The sequence below is a fragment of the Chiloscyllium plagiosum genome, unplaced genomic scaffold (genome assembly GCF_037043375.1).
Source record: "Chiloscyllium plagiosum isolate Xiang-an unplaced genomic scaffold, Cpla_swu_hap1 HiC_scaffold_9, whole genome shotgun sequence".
NCBI lineage: Eukaryota > Metazoa > Chordata > Chondrichthyes > Orectolobiformes > Hemiscylliidae > Chiloscyllium > Chiloscyllium plagiosum.
The window spans coordinates 91,009,545-91,033,477 of NW_028270147.1; the positions used below are offsets into that span (position 1 = coordinate 91,009,545).

The 23,933-nt window shown below is 41.5% G+C and overlaps 1 protein-coding gene across 1 annotated transcript in view; it reads left to right on the plus strand.

Moving 5' to 3' along the window:
• Positions 1-510: 510 nt before the first annotated feature.
• The window catches only part of atf6 (activating transcription factor 6), a 338,902-nt gene continuing 315,479 nt past the window's right edge, over positions 511-23,933 (plus strand). Inside the window, exons 1-3 of the mRNA XM_043699998.2 lie at positions 511-750; positions 12,451-12,515; positions 22,722-22,806. Of these exons, the coding sequence (XP_043555933.2) occupies positions 669-750; positions 12,451-12,515; positions 22,722-22,806 (232 nt within the window). The 5' untranslated portion in view covers positions 511-668. The remainder of the gene's footprint in view (positions 751-12,450; positions 12,516-22,721; positions 22,807-23,933) is intronic.

The following is a 23,933-nucleotide window of genomic DNA, read 5'->3' on the forward strand; positions in this document are numbered from 1 at the left end:
TAGGGCCTGTTTCCACACTGTAGGAAATCTAATCAAATGTGGTTTATGATGGCTGAACTATCCCTTATCTACCCAGCTACTGTTTTTTTCCCCTCCCTCTCTTTCTGGGCTCCATCTTCACTTACTGTATCCTCCTTTCTCCAATTCCCTGCCTTCAAGACATCTATATCATCTTCTCCTAGCTGCAATCAGTCCTGATTAAGGGTCACCGGACCCGAAACGTTGACTCTGCTTTCTTTCCACTGATGCTGACGGATCTGCCGAGTTTCCACACACCACCCCCGCCCCCAGTGGTTTCAGTTTGCCTTTGCAGATCTTGGGCGGCCGAGGCACTTCGGCTTGTTTCTCCCTGAGGAGACTCCCCCCAAGCCCGACCCGTCGCTGTGCCCGATTGCGCGATTTCGAGCCGTCCGTCGTTTGACAGTCCCGACACGCCGTCGTTGTTGGGCTGACGTGTTCCGCGCGACGGGACAACCCTCCGTTTAAAAAAAACCGAAAGATGGAGAGAGAGCGTGAAACCGGGCGTCAGAGGGAGGAAGACAAATAAACCGGGAGGAAAATCGGAACAGAGAAGGAAAATAAGATCGGGCGGGGGGATAGAGAGTGTGAAACCGGTTGATAAATAAAGAGAGAGACAGAGAGCCCTAGGGCAGGCGTGGGCTCGGGACATGGCCACCGAGTTGAGCGGGTGGCTGAACCCGGTGGACAGTGACATTGGCGGCGGGTCCTGGGACCTGGACCGGGACTTAGGTAAGTGCTCGGTGAATTTGTCCAGTCCTCCCCACCTGAAGTCTCTTTACGTTTTCCTCACAGCCCCCACTTGCCCGTTCAGCATTGCGTCATTCACACAGTTGGGAGTTAACGCACTGGGTTTCCAACTTCACATCACCGCGACGTACTGTGAACGCCTCATCTCCCCCCCGCTGTCTTCAGTTAAAAGTCACACAACGCCAGGTTATATAGTCCCAACAGGTTTGTCTGTAACTGTGTTTGGAAGTACAAGCGCTGCTCCTTCTTCAGGTAGCGAGTGGGGCAGCGTACATAAGACACAGAATTTATAGTAAAATGTCAAACTGTCATGCAACTGGTGCGATGTATTGCACAAACCTTTAAGTCTTTCATCCCTTCGTGCCGGCTTCTATTGATTTTATATGTAAATCCCAGAACTGCTTTCACGTCACAGTCCTCGGGTGACTTTAGGTTTTATTTTTTTTTTAAAAAAAGTGACGTCTCAGCTCAGACAATGCCTTCAAGTTGTGAGGTTAGAGTCTGTCTGTGTCCCAACCTTGAGTCAGACCAGTTCAGTTTCCAAAGTGAGAATTTATAAAATGTCACATGAACTGACTGCCTGCAGATTGTGTGATTTTTGAACAAAAAGATTGCTTGAACTTCCAAATAAAATGCGAGGTGCTGCATTTTGGGAAAGCTAATCTGAGCAGGACTTTTACACTTAATGGTATGGTCCTACGGAGTGTTGCTGAACAAAGAGACATGGGACTCCAGGTCCAGCTCCTTGAAAGTGGAATTTTAGGTAGGTAGGATAGTGAAGAAGGTGTTTGGTATGCTTTCCTTTATTGCCTTCAAGTTGTGAGGTTAGAGTCTGTCTGTGTCCCAACCTTGAGTCAGACCAGTTCAGTTTCCAAAGTGAGAATTTATAAAATGTCACATGAACTGACTGCCTGCAGATTGTGTGATTTTTGAACAAAAAGATTGCTTGAACTTCCAAATAAAATGCGAGGTGCTGCATTTTGGGAAAGCTAATCTGAGCAGGACTTTTACACTTAATGGTATGGTCCTACGGAGTGTTGCTGAACAAAGAGACATGGGACTCCAGGTCCAGCTCCTTGAAAGTGGAATTTTAGGTAGGTAGGATAGTGAAGAAGGTGTTTGGTATGCTTTCCTTTATTGGTCAGAGTATTGAGTATAGGAGTTGGGAGGTCATGTGCGGCTGTATACGACATTGGTTCGACCACTGTTGGAATATTGCATGCAATTCTGGTCTCCTTCCTATTGGAAAGATGTTGTGAAACTTGAAAGGGTTCAGAAAAGATTTACAAAGATGTTGCCAGGATTGGAGGATTCAAGCTATAGGGAGAGGTTGAACAGGCTGGGGCTGTTTTTCGTGGAGCGTCGGAGGCTGAGGGGTAACCTAATAGAGGTTTACAAAATGATGAGGGGCATGGATAGGATAAATAGACCAAGTCGTTTCCCTAGGGTTGGGGAATCCAGAACTAGACGGCATAGGTTTAGGGGTGAGAGGGGAAAGATATAAAAGAGACCTAAGGGGCAACTTTTTCACGCAGAGGGTGGTATGTATATGGAATGAGCTGCCAGAGGAAATGGTGGAGGCTAGTATAATTGCAACATTTAAAAGGCAGTTGGATGTGCATGTGAATATGAAGTGTTTAGAAGGATATGGGCCAAGTGCTGGTTGGTGGGACTAAATTGGGTTGTGATATCTGGTCGGCATGGACGAGTCGGACCGAAGGGTCTGTTTCCATGCTGTCCATCTCTATGACTCCAAACCTGTTGGGCTATAACCTGGTGTTGTGTGAATTTTAACTTTGTCCACCCCAGTCCAACACCGGCACCTCCACATCATTATTTTCATCCGTTAGCCACTCTCTAATCTATGCCAGTACATTATATCTCATCCTGTGTGCTATAACTTTAGAAGTGCGGGAATGTTATCAAAAGCTTTCTGAAAATCTAAATATGTTTGGTCCGTCAACTCTCCTCTTATTATTTTTGTTGGTGCTGTCTTAATAAAACCAAAATTTTGTCAAACATCATTTTCTTTAGAGTCGAAAAGTGTGGTGCTGGGAAAGCACAGCAGGTCAGGCAGCATCCAAAGAGCAGGAGAGTCTATGTTTCGAGTCCAAACCCTTCAACAGGGGTCTGGAGTCTATGGGGGATAAGTCAGTTGGGTAGGCAGATGCTGAGGAAAGAGACATGCTGTAGTAGTGGGTCTGTTTCAGGGCATGGCTGAAGAGCTTCAGGGCAGAGGAGATGACCTGGGAGTTGCAATGGGAGAGAGACTCGCTGAGATTCTTGTGGAGGGAGGAGGAGAATTTCAAGGTGGGCATCCTTGGAGAGGCTTTCAGCAACTAGGAGAAAGTAGGACTGCATTTGCTGGAGTGTCAGAGGTGAAAAGTGTGGCGCTGGGAAAAGCACAGCAGGTCAGTTAGCGTCCAAGGAGCACGAGAGTCAATGATTTTCTTTAGTAAATCCATGCTGATTGTGCTTAGTCAGATCATTATCAACCAGGGTGTGTATTTATCCCATCCTTTTATAATCCTTTCTAGCAATTTCTCTGTGACTGATGTAAGTCTGGAGTTTCCTATATTTTCTTTTACTCCCTCCATTTGCTACTGTTGAATCTGCGGTAATCATTCCGAATCTGCGGTAATCATTCCAAATCTACCGAATTTTGAAGAAAATCACTGATGCATCAACTATAGCTATCCCTTTCAACACTCTGCAGTGTCGACCATCAGGTCCTGAGGATTCATCAACTTGCAGCCATTGATACTTCCAGTTCAATCTTATTGCTGATGCTCATGTCTTTCAATTTCTTCTCCCTAGCCACTTGCATTTCTAGTTCTGCGAGATTTCTTGAATCTTCCTCAATAAAAACAAAGTAATCATTCAGGGTACAATTTTACCTCCTTTTCCTTTTTTTTCTATTCTTCCGAAATGTCATATACCTTGAACATGCAGTTCCCAGTCCTGGTCACAATGCCGCCATATTTTTGTAATGTGAATTCGGTCATAATCATCTACCTTGTTGCGAATGCTGTATGCATTTAGGTAGCGTGCCTTAACTTTATCTTTTTGACATCATTTGCTTTTGAAGCATACTTGATGCTTCACTTTGTTTCTCTTGTCTTTAAGTTTCCTTAACATGAACTAGAAAAAATGCTACCTACCAACTTTGTCTTTCTAGTTTGGGTTGACTTCCCCTCCACTCCCATCCTCATTTTAAAGAATGGTGATAGTTTTGGTCAGTATTTCCAATCAGCTGCTTTCCTTACACTTGCGATGTCATACCATTCTTGGTCTCAATGCTACTAGACCTCTCAGTTCATGCTTGATTTCCTCTCCCGTCAACCTCAAAGTGGGAATTCGGGGCGGGGAAGCAAGGAGGAAATGAGGTGCTTTATTTCCTGCAACTCTTGGTCACAATGCAACTAGGCCTCTCAATTCATGCCTGATTTCCTCTCCCGTTAACCTCTTGTTACAAGATTTTATTTCTTGCAGTAAAGATGAATTAAAGCACCTCATTCTGTTTCTCCACCCCCCCCCACACCACCAAATTCACTCTGAATCAGTCACACTTTGAGGATGTCTCCCGCATTCTGACTGTACAGCTTAGTCTCATATCTTTGTAACTTTTGAGACCTGATTTGTTCAACAGTCCTGGCTGGTCTCCCACAAGCTATGCTGCACAAATCTGATTTTACTGGAAGAACAAAAACAGAAATTGCTGGAGATGCTCAGCTTGTCTGACAGTATCTGGAGAGAGAGTGTTTTTCTTTGTTCTACTTTTTTTACTGGAAGAAAGTCCTTTTGACCTCTTCTCCCTGTGCTTGCTGAACTACACTGGCTCCTGGTCAAGTAGCTCCTTGATTTTTAAATTCCTAATTCTTAGTTTCAATTTATTCCGTTGATTGAACACTTTGTACTTCTGTAATCTCTTCCAGCCCACAACCCTCCAGGATGACTGCACTCATCTAATTCTGCCCTCTTGCGCTTTCCTGAGTTTTAAAAAAAATTATATTTTGCTCCATCCTTTGTGGCTGTGTCATTAGTATGAGGGCCAAAGCTTGAGAATTCCCTCCCTAAACCTTTCGACTTGTCTACCTATATTTCCTTCTTGAAATTAATACTTTTTTTAATAGATTTTTTCATTGAAAATTTAACATTTTTACAAGTTTACAAATAAAAAAACCCCAAGTATAAACATTGATATACAATTGAATCTTAAATAAATAATAACCAAAATCTATCAAACAGAAAAAAAGAGATACCGAGAGAAAAAAAACAGAACTCGACTAACTACTAATCTAACCTACAACTAACCAGAGTGTATAATTAAGGCTCTTACATTATTCAGGGGAAAACAACGATGGATAACACAGAAATTGAGTCATGAGATACATGCTTGGAATGTGTTAACATCAAATCATAACAAAACCCGTAATCGTGCGGGATTCCTCTCCCAAGGGGCCCAGGACTAGCCAGGTTCGCCACCTCAGTTAAATAAAAGCCCTTGTTAGGATGGCCGAAATATCTGTATTTGTGTAATTCAAGAAGGGCTGCCATATTTTATGGAATAATTTGGTTTTTTGGTGCACCATATTTGTAAGGAAGTCAAGGGGAATACATTCCATGATTATTCTGTGCCAATTCGAAAGTCCTAGGGGGCCCTCAGCCACCCAGCCTACCAAAATATTTTTCCTTACACAGAAAGAGAGAATAGAAAATAATCTCTTCCCCTGCATATCCAGGGAGGGTAAATTTGAAAAGCCCAAAAGGGGAGATACTGGATCCACTCTAATTTCCGTTCCTAAGATTTCTGTCAGAGCACTTGCTACTTTAGTCCAATATCTACGGATCTTATGACAGGTCCATAAGCAGTGTACAAGAGTGCCCACCTCTATTTTACATTTGGGACACATTGAAGATGCTCCTGCCTTAAATTTTGCCAATCGGTCCGGTGCTATATGGGCCCTATGAAATATCTTCAACTGAATGGCCTGAGTTCTGTTGCAGATGGAGATTTTTCTGGCGTTTTTCCAAATGCCATTCCACATTTCTATAGAGATTTCCAGTCCCAAATCCTGATCCCATGTTTTAAGCAGATTGTCCATATCTCCCGATACTTCATGTAATAAATGATAAATAGTGCTGACCGAAGATACCCCCATTGGCCATAACACTCTACGTTCTCTGTCTGATTTATAAAGACTATCTAATAGCGTAGTCGTCTTCTGTATGTAATCTTGAATTTTGAAGTATCGAAAGAGATCACCATTAGGTAATACAAATTTCAAAAGGACCCCTTCTTTTAACAGATCCCCTAAACAGGAGATACCCCTGGATCTCCAGAATCAGGAAGGGATCCATACGCCAATGCCGGGGGGATGTCTCATTGTTCCTCGCCTTGATTTCCATACATACAGCAGCGTGATCAGAAATTGTTATACTGCCATTTTACAGAATGATATGGAATTTTTAAAAAGTCAAGGAAGCAAAAAACATATCAATTCTGGTTTGACATTTATGTGGTTTAGAGTAAAAAGAAAAATCTCTACCCTGTGGGTGAAGGCATCTGCATACATCTACTAATCCTAATTCTTTGTTCAAATCCACCAATTGTCTGGATCTGGGAGATACTCCTGCAGTAGTCTTGGGAATCCTATCTATTTCCGGATCCATAATACAATTAAAATCTCCCCCTATAATTGTATGACGATCACCCAGAGTCATAATTTTGAGAAGGCTTTCATTATAAATTTGAAAGGATGTGCCGGGGGATAATACAGATTTAAGATCCCATATTCCTCTCCATTTATAAGGGCTTTAATCAGAATATATTGTCCAGATTCGTCTTTTATCTGATTTAGGATTTTGGAAGGGAAATTCTTCTGAATAAGGATAACAACTCCCCTACTTTTTGAGCTGAAGGAAGAAAAGAAGGCCTGATCAAATCCACCCTGTTGTAATTTTAAGTGTTCTTTATCCAATAAGTGTGTCTCCTGTAGGAGAGCTATATCAATCCTTTCTTTCTTGAGGTTTGATAATATTTTCTTCCTTTTGACTGGTGAATTACTCCCCTTGACATTCCAGGTGCACCAGTTAACCGACTGATTAACCATAATTGTCCTGGCAAGTCCGAGACCCCTTGGGAGTAGAATCCTATTCCAAAACATCCCGAGCATAGAACATATAAATTTTAAAAAAATAGAGGTTCTTTAATACACTCACATCAATATAAGAAAAAACTATTTCTAAATAAAAAAAAAGTATTTAAATGGAGGTTTTCCCCCTTGTTCCCGAGGGCATCACTTCCTTTCCAAAAGTCCATCATGTCGTCTCCTAACCAGTGCCCCACCCTTGACCCAGACACCCCACGATAGGATGAAGAAAATTTAAATATACTACAGAGCTAGAGTTAACAGTGACATCCAACCTCCTCCCCCCCCCCCCTCAACCCACACCAACACCTGGATATATTTGGTTATGTTAATACCATGGCTGAAAATGTGTTGCTGGAAAAGCGCAGCAGGTCAGGCAGCATCCAAGGAACAGGAGAATCGACGTTTCGGGCATAAGCCCTTCTCCTCCTATGTTAATACCATGTATAAACATATATAACTATAAAATTACAGTCTCAACAAGTAATAATTAAATATAGAGCTGGAAATGTGTTGCTGGAAAAGCGCAGCAGGTCAGGCAGCATCCAGGGAACAGGAGAATCGACGTTTCGGGCATAAGCCCTTCTTCAGGAATGGGGAAAGTTTGTCCAGCAGGCTAAGATAAAAGGTAGGGAGGAGGGACTTGGGAGAGGGGCGTCGGAAATGTGATAGGTGGAAAGAGGTCAAGGTGAGGGTGATAGGTCAGACTGGGGTGGGGGCGGAGAGGTCGGGAAGAAGATCTCAGGTTAGGAAGGCGGTGCTGAATTTGATGGATTTGACTGAGACAGGGTGGGGGGAGGGGAAATGAGGAAACTGGTGAAATCCGAGTTCATCCCTTGTGGTTGGAGGGTTCCTAGCCGGAAGATGAGGCGTTCTTCCTCCAACCGTCGTTTTGTTGTGGTCTGACGATGGAGGAGTCCAAAGACCTGCATATCCTTGGTGGAGTGGGAGGGGGAATTGAAATGTTGAGCTACAGGGTGGTTGGGTTGGTTGGTCCGGGTGTCCCAGAGGTGTTCTCTGAAATGCTCCGCAAGTAGCCGGCCTGTCTCCCCAATATAGAGGAGGCCACATCGGGTGCAGAGGATGCAATAGATGATATGTGTGGAGGTGCAGGTGAATCTGTGGCGGATATGGAAGTTTCCTTTGGGGCCTTGGAGGGAGGTGAGGGGGGAGGTATGGGCGCAAGAAGGGGAGGGTGGGGGAGGGGTTCCTGCCTGCTGAGAGCTGCGTCTTCCTTCCCTCTAGTCATTTTTACAGGAGATTAGATTGTTTAAATTCAGTACTGCGCAACTAATTACATTAAGTAAAAACTATTTTAAATGATTTGGTAAGTGTGGTGGAGGCGAGTGGCCCACTTTGCCCAAGTCTTGGGAGGAGCACTATGGACTCAGACTTGCTGGGTCGCCGCCATCTTGGATCTCCCAAAATTAATACTTTAAATCTACTTTTAGCAGTAAACTTTAGGCCAACCTCTTGAAAATCATCTTTAAGAAACTTGGTGCTTAATTTTCCTCTAAAGTTCTTTGAGATGTTTTTATTGCATTAAGACGAGATTAGATTAGATTCCCTACAGTGTGGAAACAGGCCATTTGGCCCAATAAGTGCACACTGACCCTCTGAAGAGTAATCCACCCAGATCCATTTCCCTCTGACCAATGCATCGAACACTATGGGCACTTCAGCATGGCCAATCCACCTGACCTGCATATTTTGGATTGTCGGAGGAAACCGGAACACCTGGAGGAAAACTGCACAGACACGGGGAGAATGTGCAAACTCCATACAGTCACCCGAGGCTGGAATCAACCCGGGTCCATGGTGCTGTAAGGCTGCAGTGCTAACCACTGAGCCATCATGCCCTCTTAAAAATGCAAAATACCTATATTGTTATTAAATACTAATTAAGAGTTTACTCCAACTTATTGGACAATATTATTTCAGAGCCTCAAAAATAATACAGCAATGCCAGTGAATGGGATGGAAGCTTTTTTTTTCAAAACAGATGTTCTCCAAGTCAAAGTTTTAATGCTGTTCCATACAAAAACAGTTTCTGTAAATAAACTTTAATGATTCCCTGAATGAAATCATTGAAAACTGGGTGGTAGAAATATAATTGTGTTGGTCTTTTGTGGAGATGGGCATGTGCCAAACTCAGCAAGAGTCCTGGATTATGGTAATCAATCCTCATTGCGACTGTTTCTTTTGAGGATGGAGGCCCAATTTTAAAAAAAAGGTCCCAGTTGCAAGGGTTGTGTTTTACTTCCAGCTGGTGAGAGCAATGTGGATTTCCATTACTTGCAGAATTTCACAAATGTGCTTTCTGGCAATGTAACTGAGGGGTGTGTGCTAATGTGACATATTTTACCTATTTGGTAGGTCAAAAACATCAGCATGTTCTGAAAGGTCAAGACTTTGATCACTGAATTGTAGCCCCGCACCCATGGATGTTTAGATTTCAGAAACAAGAATGTTCCAATTATCGAGACTTGCGACCTCCATATAAACTTCTAGTGTCTGTATAAAAAGTCAGAATATGGGATTTGAGTATTATTTGGATAATTGAACATCAGAGAATTTAAACTCTGGGAACAGAAAACGCATTGTTTTTGAGCCCTGACACAAACTCAGTTAATTGGTCATTTATGGCCCTCGCACACTTTGCATTGAAATCAACTCTTACAATCTCAGTGACCTTTTGGCCCCAAGATGAGTTTCTCATCTCATTCACTGTCTCTGTTTTTCTGCCCCATTTCAACCACTGTTGAAACTGTCAATCCATCTATTTGTTACATCCAGATTCAACTGTTCTAATGTGCCCTTGGCTGGCCTCCCATCTTCTGTTCTCCATAAACTTTGCCTTTCTCCAAAACTCATTGACCATCAGCACCATGCTCAGTGACCTATGTCATTATTGGTGCCTTGGCACTCTCACATTAAAATTTCCCCCCCCCCCTTTCTGGTACTTCTCCTCCTTAAGTTGATAAATCTCATACAGCCTTCCAAGAACTTTTTTCCTTTTTTCCAACTCTGGTTCTTTGTGCATCCTCCACTTGCTTTGCTTTAGTATTGAATTTTAGCTGTGCAGGACCCAAAGTCAGGAATTATTTTCCCATACATCTTTATTTCTCTTCAAATCATTTAAATTTATCTTGAATAAGATTTCCAAACATCTGAGTTTGGAGTGAACTTTTGTACCATTTCACTTTGGTAGAAAATATTTCTAAAGGGATCGGGTGTCTTTGTCCATGAGTAACTAAAAGCTAACATGCAGGAGCAGCAAGAATTAGGAAGGCAAATGCTATGTTAGCATTCATTTCGAGGCAAGTTGATGTAAAGATGCATTATTGCAGTTGTATCGAGCCTTGATGAGATTGCATATGAGTACTGTGTACAGTTTTGGTCTCTATCTGAGGAAGGATATCCTTCGTGAAATGCTAAATCTGTGTCCCCTTATCATAATACCATGTTCTGCCTAAAAAGGCATCTATGCAACCACAGTACTTTTTCCTATGAGTTTACTGAAGAAGTGTGGTTGTATTAGTGAATTATCTTTTAAATCATTGGATTAGTTGTTGATTGTTGTATGGTGTGTAGTATGCTCAAAAGTTCCGTTTCTTTCTGGAATAAAGGGAGTTTAAAATTCATCTTAACGAAGTAAATAATGTTCCTTTAGATCAGAAGATGTAGGCGCAGAAATACGGTCATTCACCCCATCAAGTCTGCTCTGCCATTTAGAGATCATGGATGATTTGATGATCCTCAATTCTATATTCCTGCCTTTTTCTCAGAACCCTTGATTTCTTTCTTGATTTGCCTTAGCCTTGAATATCCTTAATGACCAGGCTTGACTGTCCTCTGCCATAAAGAATTCCACAAATTCAGTATCCCCTCAGAAAAGATATTTCTCCTCAGCTGTGTCTTATATGGGAGACCCCTTACTGTGAGATTATGCTCTCTGGTACTAGATTCTCCCACAAAGAAAAACAACTTTTTCATATCTACCCTGTCAAGTTCTCTAAGCATATCTATGAGGTTGCCTCTACAGGCTCAACCTCCCCTTGTAAGACAGTCCTCTATAACAAAGATCAACCTAATGATTCTTTCTGGACTGCCTCCAAGGCCAATGTATCTTGCCTTAAATAAGGGGACCAAAACTGTTCACAGTATTCCACCCGTGTCTGACTTTATAAAAGCAAATTACTGCGGATGTTGGAATCTGAAAACAAAAAAGAAAAAAAAAGAAAATGCTGGAAAATCTCAGCAGGTCTGGCAGCATCTGTAAGGAGAGAAAAGAGCTGACGTTTCGAGTCTAACTGACCCGTTGTCAAAGACTCGAAACGTCAGCTGTTTTGTCTCCTTACAGATGCTGCCAGACCTGCTGAGATTTTCCAGCATTTTCTCTTTTTGTGTCTCACTTTACATTGCTCCATTGTTAAATTCGGTTAACTTGTCAACTTAATAATTGCCAAAACCCCAGAATTAATAGCTTCATGTAATTCTGCCCACATACCATTTCTGCCAACAGAAAGAAATGTTCTCAGCTGCTTAAAATAACTTTTAAATATTTTCTGTTTCACTTCATAAACTTTCATTTTCAAAAGTAATTCATGGCTAACTTGGTCACAAATATAAGGGAATAATTTGCATTTGTAAAATGTATTTTACACCCTCAGTACTTTAAAGCAAAGCGGTTTAAGTTGCTGCTGTTTCATGAAGCAAAATGGCAATAAATGTGTAGAGTGTTCCCACAAACAGCAATGACAAAAAAAGATAATCTTGTCTGTGTTTTGTGCTTTTGATTGATGATAAATAACCAGCTGAGTTGGCAATTTGCATCTGACTCTGGGAAGTGAAAATGCTGCCAATTGGCAGATCATGTAGAACAAACAGTTCCCACTTCATTTATTTAGCATGACAGGTCGGACTAGGTTGGGTTGGGATATCTGGTCGGCGTGGACAGGTTGGACTGAAGGGTGTTGCCGTGCTGTATATCTCTACAATTCTCTACGATTCTACTTGAGAATGTTTTTCTATCATCAAAGTTCCAGATTATTCTATGATTTGGAGATGCCGCTGTTGGACTGGGGCGTACAGAGTTAAAAATCACACAACACCAGAAAGCAGCTAGTGTGCTTCCAATTAAACCTGTTGGACTATAACCTGGTATTGTGATTTTTAACTCAGATTATTCTAATTATCCTAGAAAGTCTCAGAATATTGCTGCTCTAAATCTTGCCCACTTACTTCCAGCAGAGGGTGCTCACACTAAATCAGAGTATTTTTAAAAAAAGGATCCTAGCAGAGTCCCTGAGGCACTTTTGAATGTGTCCCAACATCATATGATGTTTGTCCAGGTTACAGCCTTTAGGTTGCTATGCAATGTGAGATTAACTCTTGCAGTTTGTACTTGAGCCATCCTCTGTTTTAAAGTGTTATAATTGATGTGTTATAATTATCTAGAATGTTTCATTTTTTAGAAAACTGTATTTCACATTTCAGGTCCATAATAATTTTTTTTTGTTTCTTGTAGAATCATTACTGTTTGATGAACTAAATGATTCCAGTGATGTGCTTGAAGCTTTGAAAAATCCATTTGTAAGTATTACATGAATTATGTCTCTCTCTTCAGCAGTGATCAGTTGGTTTACTGTTTGGGTGTTCAGTTGTATTGAAGCATTTCTGTGATAGAATAGGTAGAGAAAAAATGTTTCTGCATCTCAGCTGGGTCCACAGGGGCCATCCGGCCCTACCAGTCACTGCTCATTTTAATTTCACTTTCCACTCCCGATCCAACATGACCATCCTTGGCCTCCTCCATTGGCACAAGGAACCAAACTGCAAATTGGAGGAACCACATTTCATCATCTGCCTGGGCAGCCTACAACCTGGAGGACTCAACACTGAGTTCTCCAATTTCAAATAACCTCCCTTCCCTTACTCCTTTCCCAGACCCTCCCCCTCCCTTCCACTCCTCCACCTACCACCCAGCCACCTACCAGATTCATTCCTCTCATTGACCAACCAACTCCTGTACCTGCCTTCACCTATCCCCACTTCACCACCTTACCTCACCACTCTGTTTATCTACGGCTTCCCCTAAACCCATCCCCAGTCCTGAAGAAGAGTGACACCCGAAACGTCAACTTTTCCACCACCTGATGCTGCCTGGCTTGCTGTGTTCTTCCAGCCTCCTGCCTATCTACTTTGGATTCCTGCAGTTTTCTTGTCTCTAAATGTTTGGGAGAGGCATAGAATGGCTGATTTATTTATAAATTGAAAGTACCAACTTCCTACAACTGCTGAAGGAAAGATAAAGTGGTTTTCTTCACTTCAAAGTGGCTTACTACAGAAAATAGAGTGTGTCATCATCCAAAGGCTTTTCTGTGTCTTGTTCACGACCCTGAGCTATTAATCTTCATGAAAACCAATAATACATTTGTTGGCAGGCAGAAGACCTTTGTCATTGCTAACTGATCAATATTCCACAAACCATTCTGCTATTTATGGCTAACCAAATCTCCATTTTACGCAACCCTTCGACACTAGTTTGAATTCAAACTAAACTTCGCTACTGCTTGAACAGGCAACTGTGTAAACAAAGCTCACAATGTGTGTGTCACATTACTTGCTTTCAAAACATGTAGCAATCCTTGGTTTTTAAAACAATTTTTAAGACATAGTCTTTACATTCATCAAAAAAGTCAAACAAGTTAGTTGAACTAATTCTTGTAAAAATGTTGGTCTTGCTCACATAGGTGAGCACTTTGCGGATAGTGACCATAATTCGGTGATTTTTACTCTCGTGATGGAGAGGGATAAGTGTGTACTACAGGGCAAGAGTTATAGCTGGGGTCAGGGAAATTATGATGCGGTGAGGCATGACTTAGGATGTGTGGCTTGGAAAAGTAGACTCCAAGGCAAGAGTGTAAATGATATGTGGAGCTTGTTCAAGGAGCAACTATTGAGTGTCCTTGATAATTATGTACCTGTCAGGCAGGGAGGAAAGGGTCGTGCGAGGGAGCCGTGGTTTAATAAGGAATTGGAATCCCTTGTTAAATGGAAGAGGGCGGCCTATCTCAAGATGAGACGTGAAGGTTCAATTGGGGCGATTGAGAGTTATAGGGTAGCCAGGAAGGACCTGAAGAGAGAGCTAAGAGCAGCAAGGAGGGGACATGAAAGGTCCTTAGTCGGTAGGATTAGGGAAAACCCTAAGGCTTTCTATAGGTATGTTAGGAATAAAAGAATGACTAGGGTAGGAATAGGTCCAGTCAAGGATAGTAGTGGGAAGTTGCGTGTGGAGGCGGAAGAGATTGGGGAGACACTGAATGAATACTTTTCTTCAGTATTTACTCAGGAACAGGGCATTGTCGACGATGTGAATACTGAGTCACAAATAAGTAGAATGGATGGCTTTGAGGTATGTAGAGAAGAGGTGTTGGAAATCCTGGAAAAGGTGAAAATAGATAAGTCCCCTGGGCCTGATGGCATTTATCCTAGGATTCTCTGGGAAGCAAGGGAGGAGATTGCAGAGCCATTGGCCTTGATTTTTATGTCCTCTTTGTCTACTGGAGTAGTGCCAGAAGACTGGAGGATAGCAAATGTGGTTCCCTTGTTCAAAAAGGGGAGTAGGGATAACCCTAGTAACTATAGGCCGGTGAGTCTCACTTCTGTTGTGGGCAAAATCTTAGAGAGAATTGTAAGGGATAGGATTTATGCACATCTGGATAGGAATAATGTGATCAAGGATAGTCAGCATGGTTTTGTGAAGGGCAGGTCGTGCCTCACAAACCTTATTGAATTCTTTGAAAAGGTGACGAAGGAGGTTGATGAGGGGAAAGCGGTAGATGTGGTATATATGGATTTTAGTAAGGCGTTTGATAAGGTTCCCCATGGTAGGCTACTGCAGAAAATACGGAGATATGGCATTGAGGGTGAGTTGGAGGTTTGGATTAGGAATTGGCTGGATGGAAGAAGACAGAGGGTAGTAGTTGATGGCAAAGTTTCTTCATGGAGTGCCGTCACTAGCGGTGTTCCGCAAGGATCTGTTTTGGGACCATTGCTGTTTGTCATTTTTATAAATGACCTGGAAGAGGGGTTAGAAGGTTGGGTGAGCAAGTTTGCGGATGATACGAAAGTCGGAGGAGTTGTTGACAGTGAGGAAGGATGTGGCAGGTTACAGCAGGATATAGAGAAGCTGCAGAGCTGGGCAGAAAGGTGGCAAATGGAATTCAATGTAGCTAAGTGTGAGGTGATTCACTTTGGGAAGAATAACAAAAAGATGGGGTACTGGGCTAATGGTCGGATACTTGGTAGTGTGGATGAGCAGAGGGATCTTGGTGTCCATGTACACAGATCTCTGAAAGTTGCCACCCAGGTAAATAGTGCGGTGAGGAAGGCATATGGCGTACTGGCTTTTATTGGTAGAGGAATTGAGTTCCGGAGTCCTGAGGTCTTGATGCAGTTGTATAAGACTCTGGTGCGGCCGCATCTGGAATATTGTGTGCAGTTTTGGTCGCCATACTATAGGAAGAATGTGGAGGCACTGGAACGGGTGCAGAGGAGGTTTACCAGGATGTTGCCTGGTATGGAAGGAAGATCGTATGAGGAAAGACTGAGACACTTTGGGCTGTTTTCATTAGAGAAAAGAAGGTTTCGGGGTGACTTGATTGAGGTGTACAAGATGATTAGGGGGTTAGATAGGGTTGACAGTGTGAACCTTTTCCCGCGTATGGAGTCGGGTATTACAAGGGGGCATAGCTTTAAATTAAGGGGGGGTAGATATAGGACTGAAGTTAGGGGTAGGTTCTTCACTCAGCGAGTCGTAAGTTCATGGAATGCCCTGCCAGTAGCAGTGGTGGACTCTCCCTCTTTATGGGCATTTAAGCGGGCATTGGATAGGTATATGGAGGATAGTGGGTTAGTATAGGTTAGGTGGGCTTGGATCGGCGCAACATCGAGGGCCAAAGGGCCTGTACTGCGCTGTATTCTTCTATGTTCTATGTTCTATGTTCTGTTTAAACCTTGATCTGCCTCTCAAAAGACCAAGTGAATAGTTGATATTTTCTCTGTGCAGTTTAAACAAATTATTTATCTGATGTCTCAAACTAGTTCATTTGAAACATTGTTGGTGTTCCTTTACCATAAGTTGTTCAAAGTTTGCACAGTAGATGGAGCCATTCATAAACATGCAGCTTTCAAGTAAGTTGGTGAAAGCATTTTCAAATCAGTCACAGAAGTTGATATTAGTTGTGAAAATAAATTAGTCATAACTTAGCAATTGCCTTTGATATGTTGAGATACAATTTTAATTTTATGCTTTTTAAAAATAATCTATCCAACAGCGCGGGTATAAAATGAGCAAGTGATCTGCACTAGCGGTGCAATGCCCTCTTAGTATATTGAGTACATCTTTTATATTTCCAGTTTTTATGCTGTGTGCTAGTTATTTTTGTTCTTCCACAATTCCGACTTGTTCGTAACCTCTATGGTCATGAACATTTTCTGTTTGTCAGAGACTGAAGAAGGACTTCTTCTGGTGACAGTGCTTAAACTGTTTGATTTAATTTGTATGAAAAAGGCCTTTGAATGAGTGAGGTTGATTTGACAATATGCAGAACTATGCTTCAGTGTTGTTGGATAATTACTGGATATGCTATGTAGACTTAGACTGTTGATTGATACAAGCTTTTGGTTTCCATTTGGGACAGATTTAGTTTCAAGTGATGTATTGGGTTAAAATTCATCAGAAATATTTCAGAATATTTTCCTTCAGTGCATAGCTTCGAGTATTGATTAGTAACACGAAAAACTCTTAGCTCATGGACTTTAAATTCCTTTTATGGCTAATACCTCTGAGTTATATTCAAAATGCCACTATACTGACTGCCTCCTACCAAACCTAAATTTTAAGGTGGAGAATTGTTCTTGCTTTGTCCAGAGCTTTTAGCAGCTCAAAACACTGAAGAGCCGGGGAATGTGACCTGTTGAAGTGCAATGGAATAAAATTTTAATGAAATTTTAAAAAGTTGTAAATAATCAGGACAAGCAGCATGAGAGAAAAGCATTAACATTGGAGATTGATGACTCTCATCATCATTAGTACAGAGATATAACAGTTTGAGCAAATATAGAAGTAGAAAAAGTGAGGCATTGACAGTGTGAAAATAATATAAGGGAAGGTTTACGATAGAAGGAAGACAGAGTGATATTAAATGATAAAAGGGATGAATGTACAAGACAAAAGGAGATAGCACTGGAATAAGGATAGGAGTAAAAAATGCATGCAGAGGAGGTATAATTGGAAAAGTAGAATTACAGTAGTCTCCCCGTATCCGCGGGGGACACGTTCCAAGACCTACCATAGAAGCCCAAAATCGTGGGTAGATGTGAGCCCATTCATTTAAATGGGGAAATACACCTACACGGCAGTCTTCTGGTCCCTAGTTCAGGAACGTTCCCTATAATATGTTTGGGCCGCAGTAACCTGCGGGTAACTGAAACCACGGAAACCGGACCCATGGATACAGGCGTCACCCTATATTACCAGTAGCTGCTGCCCAGAAAAATGCAGAGATTATGATTTGAAAATTTTCAGTTCAACATTAAACTTAAGTTATAAATGGATTATAAATTTGATTGCATTTCACCTTTCAAATGTGAGTTGAGTTTAGTTGGAACTATGTAGAGTGCAATCAAAAGTTTGCGGATGACACCAAAATTGGAGGTGTAGTGGACAGTGCAGAAGTACAAGGGGATCTTGCTCAGATTGGCCAATGGGCTGAGGAGTGGCAGATGAAGTTTAACTTAGATAAATGTGAAGTACTGTATTTTAGAAAGGCAAATCACGGTAGGACTTATACACTTAATGGTAAGATCCTGGAGAGTGTGGCTGAACAAACAGACCGTGGAGTGCAGGTTCGTAGTTCCTTTGAAAGTGGAGTTGAAGGTAGATAGGATAGTGAAGAAGGCAGCTGGTATGCTTTCCTTTATTGGGCAATGCATTGAATATAAGAGTTGGGGGGTGGGGGGGGGGGAGGTGGGGGGGGGTGGGGTGTCATGTTGCAGCTGTACAGGACATTAGGTTAGGCCACTTTTGGAATACTGTGTGCAATTCTCATCTCCCTCCATAGGAAAGAAGGTGTGAAACTTGAAAGGGTTCAGGAAAGATTTACATGAATGTTCCCAGGAGTGGAGGGTTTGAGCTATGGAGAGAGGCTGAATAGGCTTGGGCTATTTTCGGTGGAGTGTCAGAGACTGAGGGATGACCTTAGAGGGGCATAGATAGGTTAAATAGACAAGGTCTTTTCCCTTTGGTCGGGGAAAGATTTAAAAGGACCTAAGGGGCAACTTTTTCATGCAGAGGGTGATACATGTACAGAATGAGCTAGTAAAGGAAGTGGTGGGGGCTGGTACAATTATAACATTGAAAAGGCATCTGGATAGGTATATGAATAGGAAGGGTTTCGAGGAATATGGGCCAAATGCTGGCAAATGGGAGTAGATTTATTTAGGATATCTGATTGGCATGGACGAGTTGGACCAAATATCTGTTTCCATGCTGTGCATCTGTGTGACTCTGTGACTCTGAGTGCAAGGAAATTGCAGTTCCACCTGGAAGAAGTAATTGTGGCCCTCATTGTTGAGAAGGGAAGATTTAAGTGGTGAATTTTTTTGTATCTCGTATGTTTGCAGAGCAAGTTGTCCTGAGAATAAATGTGGGGAATTGATGGAGGAATGGACCAGGGTGTTGGAAAGATCGCTGATAAAATGAGTGCAGCATGTGTTCAGTGGTATCTTGCTCGACATAATGGTGGGAATAGTGAATGATCAGCGTTGAGTCCAGTGTCATGAAAGGTCAGGATAGAGCGAAATCCTGCCAAATGTTTGGAGAGAGTTGAATAGTTAAGAGCAAAACCACTGGAAATGGAATGAATAAGATAGATTTTCTCTCCATAAAATTGATGTTGGGTGAAGGAAAGGTATTTCTTAAGTATTGATATGGAAAGTGGTATCATCTGAAAAAAACATGATAGAGGTTGAGAAACTGAGAAAGTCTTTCCACGCAACTGGCGAGGTGGAAATATAGTTCAAATAACTATGACTGTTGAAAGGCGTGTAATGCATATTGAATGATTGACTATCAAAGTTGATCAAATTTTCTGGTTCAAGTGGCAAACAGTAAATAGCATTGATGTAGTCCTCAATATATCTGAAAGGGTGTGGAGGGAGGTAGTTTGGTAGAATTGGAAGAAAGAATGTTCTACAAAAAGGCAGCCTTATTCTCAATCAGTCTGGTTTCCATAGAGTGTTTTTTTAAATTTGGATCAATTGACTGAAATTGAATGAGAAATTCTTAATTGTGACAATAAGTTCACCTAAATAAAGGAGAATGATGATGGCTGGGGATTTGTTAGTCCTCTTTTACAAGGAAGAAATGGAGAATGACAGTGGCAATGTTCATGTGTTTGTGGTGAATATGGACCATTTAGGGTAAACAGTCTGTGAGATTGATGAAAAATATTAATTGTTCCTGAAATGTGGGAATTGTTGGTTCAACCAGTATTTGTTATCCACTCCTAATTTCTCTTGAAGATTGGTGATGAGTCACCTTCTTGGACAGATAGAGACAGATACAGATAAGGGAGTTTGGTCCATCAACTGTACTGGTAAGGGAGTTAAAAGGTTTGGATCCAAATACACTGAAGGAGTTTGTAGGCCATGGTGTACTTGAGCTTCTAGTGCTGTTCTCTTTTTAGATGGTTGTCAGTTTGAAAGGTGTTGTCTCAGGATCCTTGGTGAGTTGCTGTAGTGCATTTTGTAAATTGTGTGTCGGTGGTGAAGGGAAGGAATTTTTGTGGTGCTGAATGTTGTCAAACTTCATGAAAATTGATGGACTACACTCAACCAGGTTAGTGGGGAATATTCTATCGCAATCTTGATCTGTGTCCTGTAAATTTTCAGTAGTATATGCATTGCTACAGAATTCCTAGATGCTGATTTGTTCTTTAGCCACAATATTTAAAAAGCTTGTCCTGTTCAGCTTCTTGTCCAGTGTGATGGTAGTGAGGGATTCAGCGTTACTATTGTCACAATCATTGAGGACAGATGTTTGGATTCTCTCTTTGGAACGATAATTGCTGAACATTTGTATCAAGATACTTACTACTTTGCAGCCAAAGCTTGGATGTTGTCCAATCTTGCACAAGTATGTGGATATGAGTTCATCAAAATCTGAGGAGTTGAGAATGGTACAGAACATGATGCAAACATCTGCGTCTCTGATTTAGGATGGAAGGAAGGCATTTGAAGAAGCAGCTAAAGGTGGTTGGACATCAAACACAACCCTCAACACCACTTGCAGTAATGTCTGGGACTTAGATAATTGACTTCTAACAATCACACTTGTCCTGAAAAACCAGGTTAAATCCAACCAAACCAATCACCACTCCATCATGACTTGCCAAGTGAATGGAAGAGTTGTTTACAGTGCTGTCAAGCGAAACTTAATCAACAAATAACCTTCTTACTGGTGCTTAATTTAGGGGCTTCACAGGACTACTCAGCCCCTGACCTCATTACAGCCTAAGTCCAAATATGAACAGAAAACCTCAAGTTACGAGGGAAAATGAGAATGATTGCTTTGACATCAAGGATGCATTTGACTGAGTAATGGCATCAAGGATCCCTGGCAAGTGTGGAGTAAGTGTGAATCAGAGGGACATCTTTTTGCTTTTTGGAGTCATACTGGTACAAGATAAGATGGTTGCAATTATTGAAGGTCAATCATCTGAGCATTGGACATCACTGCAATGTGATGTGTTCGGCCTACCATCTTCAGGTGCTTCATCAATTACCTTCCCTCTGTTGTAAGGTCACATTGCACAATGTTCAGCACCTTTTGTGACTGTCTGAAACACTGTGTCCAAATGCAACAAGACCTGGACAACATTCTGACAATGGCTGTTAAGTGCAAAGGAACTTTCAAATCCTACATGTCAGATAATGACCATTTTCAACAAGGGGTATCCAATAATCCCTTTCACATTTAATGGCATTGCTGTTGCTGAATTTCTCACTATCAGTATCCTAGGATTACTCCTGACTGGCAACTGTATTGGGCCAGCCATATAAATATTGTCTACAAAAGCTGGTCACAGCATTGTCTGCAACCTTTTCCATCAATTGAGTGTAGCCTGGTGCAGTAATTGGCTGGATTCGGTTTTTGCTCCGTTTTGTAGGCAGAACCTAGATGGACAATTTTTCACACTCTGGTGGATTCCACTGTTGTTATTGTTTTGGAACACTTGGGCATAATTATAGAGCATATATCTTCAGTCCTGTTGCTGGGATGTTGTCAGGGACGACAACTTTTCTTGATATCGCTGGGAGTGAATTGCATTGGCTGAAGGCAGTATCTGTGATGCTGGGGACCTTGGGATAGATCCCCTACTTGGCATTTGTGGCTGAAGATAAATATTAATGCTTAAACCTTATCTTTTACACTGAAGTGCTCAGCTCCACATTTTGAGGAAGAACCCTCCTCCTTTTGTTAATTTACTTATCAACCACAATTCATGGCTGGATGTGGCTTGCATCTGATTTGTTAATTGTGAAATAATTTTACTCGGTAGCATGCTACTTCTAGTGTTTTGCATGCAGGTTGTTCTACATTGTATCTTCACCAGGTTATCACCTCATTTTTAGGTATGCCGGTATGTAAGGTCAGTTGAACAAGGTGAAAAGTATTCATTATGTGAAACCAGTTAAGGTTAAGAACATTCATTGTGGAACACCAGATGGCTTAATCTTTGCTACTGACACTCGCTGATGATAACGGTCAACCAATCAACATGTATGTTGTCTTATCTGGATGGTCCTCCCTGTAAAATGTCTATATAATTCATTAAGAAACTGCTATTCCAGAGAAAACCGTGAACTCCTGTCTCTGTGCATGTGGGTGATCGTTCTTTCTTCTTCCAGGGCCCGGGATAAAGATGAAGGAGGTAAAACTACACTATGTCTGTGAGCGTTTTACTTTGACTGGGAGGGGAAGCGGGACAATAGTAGAACCACACAACACGATGAAGGTATCCTCAATATGAAGATGGGCCTTCATTTCCACAAGGAATGCGCTGTGATCACTTGTACTAATGCTGTCATAGACAGATGCCTCTCTGGATTGATGACAGTCAGGTTAAATAAGGTTTTTAATTGTTGTTTACCCTATACCCTGCCACATAGCCAGTGGAGCAATTATGCCGTTTGGAACTTGGCAAACTCATTCAGTAGTTGTGTTACAGATCCATTTTAGGTAATGCCCATTGAAGTCCCTCATCCCAGAACTTTGTGCCTTTGCAACTCTGTGTTTCTTCCAGTTGGCTTTCAAGAAGGAGTGCTGGTTAATTAGTTGAGCTGGAGCAATAGGTGATGATCACCCAAAGGTTTCCTTGCACATGTTTCACCTGATGTCATGGAGTTGGTAGGGGTTCAAGAGTCAGTGTTTTTCTCAGTCTATATTGGGATATTTTTGTTCTATTTTGATGAAGTGACTTACTTTATAACAGTAAAGAATTGAAACTACTGGGCCAAAAAGCCAAGTTTAGTTAAAAAATGACAACTTAATTTAGTGGATGATGTTGATTTAACATTGGATACAATATCTTACACGTTCAAAAAAGCTTTGAAGTCCATTTTGCAGGTAAGGAATGTAGAGTTATTGGAATTGTCTGCATTCATGGTGGCAGGTTGAAAACTTGTGTTGTGCGAAAATGTAAAGTTTCCCTTCTGTTTTTACTTCAATAGGATATGGACATGGAAATTGACTTCAGTTTGGAAGTCTCACCTTGGGATGATGATCCTTGGGGACCAACATGCAACATGTCTCCAGGTATCTTTTACTCATCATTTACAGTGACTGAGCATGATTTGATTGAAAATATGAATTTCTGAATACAAGGTGAGAAGCTCACACTCATTTCTACAGAGACCCACCACGTCTGAAAAGGCAAGGGACAGATTTGGAGGAGGCAAATGGAGGATGGACAGTAGAAACTGGGTAATAATGGGCAGTCCTTAAACTTGAATTTTAGATGTATGATACAAAATTTTTTTTTTAACATGTCTGCTTTGATACATGATTGTAATGGCATAGTACAGTCTTGGTATTTGAGTGCAGAACTGTCTAGTGAGACCTTAAGAGCAAGAGTAAGCTCTTTGGCATTTTGAGTCTGCTCCACCATTCAGTTAGATCTCGGATGATTCCAGTGTTGGGTCAACTCCACTTCTCTTTCTGCCATACTCACTGATTTTATTGTCTCTTGTAAAAACCTGTCAAATTTGATCTTGAATAAGTACAGCCTCTACTGATTTCTGGAGAATTCAAGGAATCATATCAAATGTTGAAGATTTTTTTTGAAGTATGCACAGCATTACAATTTACCTGTCTTTCAGTTTGATAGAAAACACATCAGATTTCTGTACTAACCGAGAATTATTATTTATTCCGAGTAATTGGACTATAGTAAGCAGATCTAAACCATTGACACTGCTAACTAAAACACTTAATCCCTTTTAAACTCCCCCTTACATATGCACACAGATAAATAGGTGAAAATAGATTTATTGGCGGAGATAAAAAAAACTAGAAAATTAGTTCGGTGGTGTTTGCTTCCCAGTTTTGATGTTGAGGTGGAGATGGTTCTTCTTTGGGTGATGAGACCCTTTCTTCTTCCGATGTCTGTCTCTGGATGTTTCTGAGTTTGTAAGCATTCCACATGAACTTTCACTTGAAAAATGTCCCTGTCTCTGACTTATCAATTCAAAAGTCACAGGTTACAGCAAATGCTGTTGGAAGGATTACTGATTTTCTTCAGGTTTAAACTGGGTTTTTGGCTGCAAAGAACAAGCAGTTTCTCGGCATGGACAAAGTCAGCACACTTCCTTTCCCCATCTCACTCTGTGTCTCTTTACTTTGTTTCCAGCACTAGGCTGCTCAACTATCTGAGAACCAATCTC